The following is a 7,092-nucleotide window of genomic DNA, read 5'->3' as shown; positions in this document are numbered from 1 at the left end:
AAACCTCGCTCTTCTAGTGGAACATTACAGAACATCAGGTCTCTCCACTGTTTGTCCTGGACGACCTGTCAGTTTTGTCTGCTGTGAATCGACCTGGCAGCTTCATCTCAAAGAAAAAAAGAAGCTTATCTTAATCAAACTTTGCACAAGCACTGAATTAAATGTCTATATTTGCTCACTAATCCAGCAGTTATCACTCTGTGAACACGGCAGATAATTTTCTTTGTATTGAATATCTGGCAGATTATAATCCTGGCTATTTTGAATGTTGGCACCAAACACCACCACGCAGTCCTCAATTTATAATCCGGCTTAAAGTCTGAAACTTCACCATCATTTTTTTTTTTTTTTTTTAAATCAGATTCTCCTTCATGCTACACTGTGCTCTTGAAAAGAAAGCAACATCTTGGACCAGTGTCATTGACCATATGTTATTTTATTGCATTGAATTCAGTAGCTAAAATAAAATATGCCTAACATACAGGTGATTAAATCATCAGATTTGGTGGCTAAAAGGCAGCAAAATGAGAAATAAATATATAAATAGATGAATGACTGACACCTTGTCTCCTGCACACACCTTCAAGTTGAATGCACTCAAAGTAACCTTAAACTCAGTCTGAGCAGATGCCGCTGGCAGGTGGTCGGAGCAGAATAGCAATGAAGGATTGATCGAGCCCATTGGCAGTGACTGGCTAGTGACTGATAGTATCTCTCTTCCTCGGGGTGTTCAGAGTCACAGCCGAGCTCAGGTTCAGCACCCAGGCAGCTAAAGCCAGTGGACAGGATCCTCGGATGGTTTGACCTGCTGACCGGCTAGCTGCTCACGGTTTGTCGCCGGCTACAGGTCCAGAAAGAGAGATGTATCGTCTAAACACATGAACATATTAACAAGTAGAAGGATTCAAGAGTCTGGTTTTAAAAAGCAGTTCAGTGATACACGTCTTATTGATTCAGCATAGCATCACGAAGCAGCAATTGTTCAACAACAGATGTCAAATTTTACAATCAAATATTGTACAATGAAAGAGGTAAATATGCAGCAATATGACCCATCAGGGTTTCTTGTTAATCGTGTGTCCAAGTAACTGCTTTTAGCCCTTTGACTGGTGCAAGACACATTCACATCAATCTTAGTGCATCGCTGGTTTCAGGATGTTTGATTATCCACAATTGCTTTTTTTTTTTTAAATTCAGTTTCCTTGTTTTAATATCTAAAATCAGAAACTCATTCACTGACACAAGTGCTTTGATTCACAGTACCTTTGTATAGCCTTAAAAAAACACAGATTATTGCATACTATGCTAGTAGCACACCAACCTTGGCTCAGCTGGATGCTCTGTACCAAAGTTCCTGCCAGACTGAAGCGAGTTGGCGTCTGTTGTGTGGCTTGCCTGGTTATTCTACAGAAAAACATCATCACCTTCATGTTCAACACATTCAAACTGAGTCCCACTCCTCCCACTCAGACAAACATTACATTCATTACTTAATGTGAACTGATTTGTGTGACCCATTCGGGTGTGCAATATTGCTGAAAAGCTATCTTGGAAGACATGCCAACGCTAAACGTTTACGTTAGGTGATCTCTGAAATAAGCAAAGTGCACAGTCTGTCTCTCTTCACATCTCTTTAGGGGGAACCCTGCATTCACACGATACTCTTAGCAGTGGGAAAGGATATAAACAGAGGAGAGCAATTTTTGGTTTCAATCATAACTGAATACAGTTGTGGACAACTTTCCAACTGAACAGGTGAAGCTAAAAGGTTACACAAAATTGCCTGGACAATGAGGGTTTTAAACAAATACTTAGAACAAATCACAGAGTGTGGTTAGAATATAATACACAGAACAGTTGATATTTTCATGAGGTGTTATATATACCCATCAGTACATTTTCGTTTTATTACCATATTCAAAGATGAAATGTCCTGTAGAAAAAAATGATCCGTCATTGTCCAATATCATCCATTATCCATTCACTCTGATTAAAAATGAAACCATTGAGCTCCAATCTGATTAAAATAACACACCCTCCTACTGTAAAATTTGACAAAGTAGTGGTTAAAACGATGCCAAGAAGGAGATGATGACTCTTTTTGTTCAGGCATTCAAGGAGGGTGTGTCTGAACCTCACAAGTTGGAGGGAAGTTTGGACTGTTTGTGTTCGTTCTCTAGCATTTTAGGGGATCTAGTGGGAGGAGGCTGAACACCAACGGGCTGGTTTTGTGGTTCAGGCCCTGAATGTGTCCGAGTGACAAGAGTGGCTTGACCGGGGATCGGGGTGTAGGGTTTATTGACAGCCATGGGGGAGGAGAAGGGGCTCAGCGCCCCAGTTACCCCTTCAGAGGAGCCGCTCATGGCCAAAGGCCTTTCCTGGTGTATAGAGCTGTGAGAGCCTGAGATAGTCTTTATTTCCTGGGTAAAGAGCTCCACCGAGGACTCGGCCCTCTCTTTGAGGGTACAGGCCACCCTGGCAGGGCATGAGGTCTGAGGGGTGAGAGGGCTGTGAGAGGTCTTGGTGCTGGGGAGCTCACTGCGGTGAACTGTCCTTCCCCTCGCAGGGCTCTGTATACTCGGACTGTGGACTGGAGGCGTGTAGCAAGGCGAGGCCTCTGCAGACCCATACTGGGCCAGGGAGGCAAGGGCCGAGTGGTCGGGGAGAACCTGGGGAAGGAAAACAGACTGGAGTCCTGCCAGGCTGTGCTGGGCCAGAGAGGCTGCAGCCCCGGCTCCGACTGCAGACACTGGCTGAATAAACCCAGAGGAGGAGTGAGTGTTGGTGATGAAGGGGAAATGTGGCAGGCTCAGACCGCTGGATGTCCTGCCGACTCTTTCATGACCGGACCCCATCTGCTGCATGGCGGCGTGAGAGGTCTGCTGCAGCTGGCTTAGTATTGGACTGACTGAGCTGGAGATCAGAGGGCTTATGGCGGAGGCTGGGGGGGCTGGGAATCGCCCAGCTAGCCTCCCTGGCGCCCCCTGTTGGAGTAAACCTAATGGAAGCGGTGGGGTGGTCATAGCACCGTGGAAGGGCTGGGAGTGGAGCTGAGCGGAGCAGGTGTAGGAGACAGTGGCCTGGCTGATGGGGAACACTGAGGCGATGCCAGAGTGGGGAGGATGGGGCAGAGGCTGGTGGGTGGGCAGAGGGGCCAGGGGCTGCAGGCTGCTGGTGAAGATGGGCTGTGACGACAGCGTGGGGGACATGGGAACCGTAGAGAGATGCTGTGGCTTGGAGAACATCAGAGTGGGAATCTCAACCCCAGATCCGAGCTTGGCAGAGATGGCAGGAGAAACGGGCCCCGACCCACAGCTACTGGAGGTGTTCGCTCCAACATGTACTCTCTTTGGATGGCTGGCGGGGTCCTTCCCAGAGCCAGAGGTTTGTGCCGCCAGAGGATGGTGGAAGAGGATGGGAGGCAGCTGAGAGTGGTGGGCCAAGGCCAGAGCCAGCGGGGTGGTGGCAGCAGCAGCCTGGAGCGGAGCCTGAACCAGCGGGGCCCAGATGACTGGGGTGGGCGATGGAGGAGCAGCAGGAGCGTTTATATTTTGTGCAGCGCTGGTCTGGATCAGCTGTGTGCACTGGGCCATGTCACGGTCATGCTGCACTATTCTTTGGATGATCTCACTCTCATGAATATTTAGAGTTCCAGAACTTTGGTGATGCTGGACTTTATGCTGAAGAACAGAGTTCCTCTTCCCTGTTAAGAAAAGAGAAATAAGGCCCTGCTATTTTCACCAAACTGCCATTTTTTTCACAACTGAGCATCTCTACTTATGAGAGCAGCTCTCTAACCAACCCAGTGCAACGAAAACACTAAAGACATCGGCATCCAAAATCTTAATGTTTCTTATTTTGCACATGCAACTCCTGTTGTAGATGAAAGCAGATGGCTTCATTAACTATCATCTGATAATTCATTGTTAACAAGACACATACGATAATATCACAAATAATCTAGTGTCAGTAACTATCTGACTGACATTCCAACATGAACACACAGTACAGTTATGGTTACAGATTGAGTATCTCCCTACACTCACAGAAGGCTAAACACACAGTAAACAAAGTCAAAGATGAATTTGACAGCATTATTTTTTTTATAGATGTCCCCATATTACAGTGACTTCTTTTGGATAAGATAATAGCGTATTGAAAATATGACACTGTGACACCCCTACCCTGAACTACTACACCCTGATTCCCCGATTATGCTGCAATTCCGAATTAGGGCTGCATGATACTGCAAGAAACTGGTACAACAACATTTTGTTTTTCTGCAGTCTACATGTATTGTGATCTTAAAACACTGGAATTTTTACCAAATGACTTGAATAACTCTGTTTGGGAAGAGTTACTCATTCTATAATGGATAATGCATCTGCAGAGAAAACAATTTTATTTATTTTCTTTATTCTTTATTTTTTTTAAAAGCTTTTACAAAACTGCTTGGAAACTTTCTCATATGGTGTAACACTGGCAAAACCATTCCAAATTAGTTTTCTGCTTTGGATGACAAAATTCATTGTGCTGCCTTGTGTGTTGGCAACAATTTGCAAGACCTGTTGTTGGTCAGCATCACCTTTTCTGTTGCTGAAATATTTCTATCCAGCTGATATTACGTTTCTTTTGCAACCAAATATTCCGTTTCAGTGTCTCGCACGTGTTCCTCATTTATTTTGCTGTGCATCCAAGAACCTTTAAATCAGATTCAATTATGTTCTATCAGAAAAACTTTTCTTGTACATTAGTTATGGAAAATGAGAATTGTGCAAGTTTTTTTTCTATCAAGCAGCAAAGAAAGTGAACATGACGTGTTTGAGTTTATTTATGCACACTGTAACACAGATGCTGAAACAATACATTGTGTAGCTCTACTCCAGAACAGACAATAAGGAACTTTTACCCTCTTAGAATATTGTATCGCTGTCTTATAATGTGGATTTCTTTATACACGCTCAAATGATTACATCGTGCTACAGATTCCAGCTTATTACTGTGCATCTGCAACCTGGAATTACCTGCAGAACAGTCTAAAGCTGACCCGATTTTTATCCTTTGGGTAATTCAGGTGTTTAATTTCATCTCATTTTATTTCTAGCTGCACTCGTTTGTGTTAATTTATTAGTTTTTTACTTGTTGTGATTAATATTTTTATTATTTTAGCAACTTTGACCTTTAGTAATTTATTGTCATTGTTATCCAGGTTTCTTATGTGTGCCTAGATTCACTGTACATTATAAATGAGGCCTCCATACCTTCATGTATTCCAAGTTTAAAGAAATGTTGAATGAATGAACTGCAAAACCATATAAATGCCACATTTTTGGGCATACCAACTCTCTTCTCTCCTCTCAACCTTTGCAAACTGCAGAACAACATAGCTGTGCTTATTAAGTTTATCAATAATTAAGTTAGTTCATATTTCACTTTTTTTTCTTGACGAGTACACAAATCATCTTGACTCGCATTCATATGGGATTCCTGTGTTTAATAAAGTCAGAGGAAGATCCAAAACACCACGATTACAGACGCATTAATGATGTGACAATAATGATGATGATCTGATTTGCTTCGCATCATTTAATATGAGTGTTCTGATTTGTAATATTTACTTTTTATTCACTGGAAGAAAAAAAAACATCAATTCATCCTTGTTTGCTGTTATTAAACTGTTAGAATGGCTTTGCTGGATGCTGTGCTTAAATATGTGTCACAAGTTCAGTCAGTCGGTGCTGCTACCATCACTGTAGTATTTTTTTCCTCCACCAGTAGCACTTATTTATGAAACTGCTACAGGTGAAATGAACACTGATTTGAATGCAATAGGAGTTGATTTAAAACAAAAATAAAATTAAGCGTAAAAATCTAAATAATTAAAATGGGTCCTGTAAACAGATTTAATTTTTTCAATAATTACTCACCAATGCGGTCCAGGCGGTCCAGGGCCACAGTCTCAAACGCCCTCCTCATCATGGGATACTCCTCCAGCACCTCGTTGAAGTTGTCCACCGACAGAGAGTAAAGCCGACAGTAGTTATCAGCTCGCACGCTGGCTGTCCTTCTGCCCCGGGTTAGCAGGCAGATTTCTGCAGGGAGAGAGGCAAAGAAAGTTCAGTAGTTGGTTCATCTACTTTAAAAGACTCCCTGCAGAGTCCAAGACAGGTATTAACACCCCAGATTAAAAAAATGGGTCACAGTTATTCAGTCTTATATAATAACTTCCCCCCTTCTTACACAAGTTTTATGATACACCACAACAGAAATCATGTCTTCTTTAGATCCATTCACAAAAGAAAAGTCTAAAATAGTATTATTAATGTGAGATGATAAAGCACGAAAAGACCGATGCCTCTGAAGCTCACAGATGGAGCACTTAATGCAATTTCTGCAGCTTACAGTTTGTTCTGACCTCGTCTGTCGTGCCAGATCAGAAAAATAAAATAATGCGCCATTAAAAGAGAGAGAGAGAAAAAAAGAGTAGACATATTTTTCAGGACAGACATATTGAGGATATAGACACAAGCACACACACAGACTCACACGCTCTCTTTCCTGTCCCGTTTATCAATTTAATCCATTTATTACACATGACAACACAGGATTTCCGACATATTTATCCTGTGTGTTGGTTTGGACGTTTTCTGTCCTCGTTTACCATTTTCACATCTGTGTGTCTTTAGCTGTGCTAAATAAATTTTAGCCAAAATATATGGTTCAGGATTAATACAATGATATTTTTACCTGCTGTGTGAATAAACATTAAAATGCGGTCAGAAATAATCTCTACACTTTGGTTTCTCAGGTTGGGTGTTGACACTTTCACATAAAAATGCAAAATGGTTTATATATTTATACTTCCTAGTTGACATTTGATGACATTTCACTTTGCTGCACAGCTGGATACAAACAACAGGTTGGGCTGACGTAAGCAAGGAGACAACAAATAGAAAGTTCTGGATTTTAGCTTTAAATATGGTGTTAACAAGGAGGAAAACCCCACAGATGGAATCAAAGATCACAAAGCTTTGCTCCTCTTAGTCCGGAGCCCTTTTAAGAAGATGATGTGGACAATTTTTCCCAGCTGCA

At 42.2% G+C, this 7,092-nt stretch overlaps 1 protein-coding gene across 6 annotated transcripts in view; it reads right to left on the bottom strand.

Moving 5' to 3' along the window:
* Positions 1-417: 417 nt before the first annotated feature.
* LOC111587600 (neuroplastin-like) overlaps positions 418-7,092 on the bottom strand; it is a 39,443-nt gene continuing 32,768 nt past the window's right edge. For 3 of the 6 annotated variants that reach the window (XM_035942643.2, XM_035942642.2, XM_023297615.3), the window contains 2 exons: positions 5,928-6,092; positions 418-3,703 (listed from right to left, as the gene is read on the bottom strand). In XM_035942643.2, the coding sequence (XP_035798536.2) occupies positions 2,136-3,703; positions 5,928-6,092 (1,733 nt within the window). In that variant the 3' untranslated portion in view covers positions 418-2,135. The remainder of the gene's footprint in view (positions 3,704-5,927; positions 6,093-7,092) is intronic. The other 3 variants (XR_002748092.3, XR_002748091.3, XR_004846381.2) reach the window with 3 other exon arrangements.

The sequence above is a fragment of the Amphiprion ocellaris genome, chromosome 3 (genome assembly GCF_022539595.1).
Source record: "Amphiprion ocellaris isolate individual 3 ecotype Okinawa chromosome 3, ASM2253959v1, whole genome shotgun sequence".
Taxonomy (NCBI): domain Eukaryota; kingdom Metazoa; phylum Chordata; class Actinopteri; family Pomacentridae; genus Amphiprion; species Amphiprion ocellaris.
The sequence above is the reverse complement of the archived record's forward strand: the minus strand, read 5'-3'. Positions and strand labels throughout refer to the sequence as shown.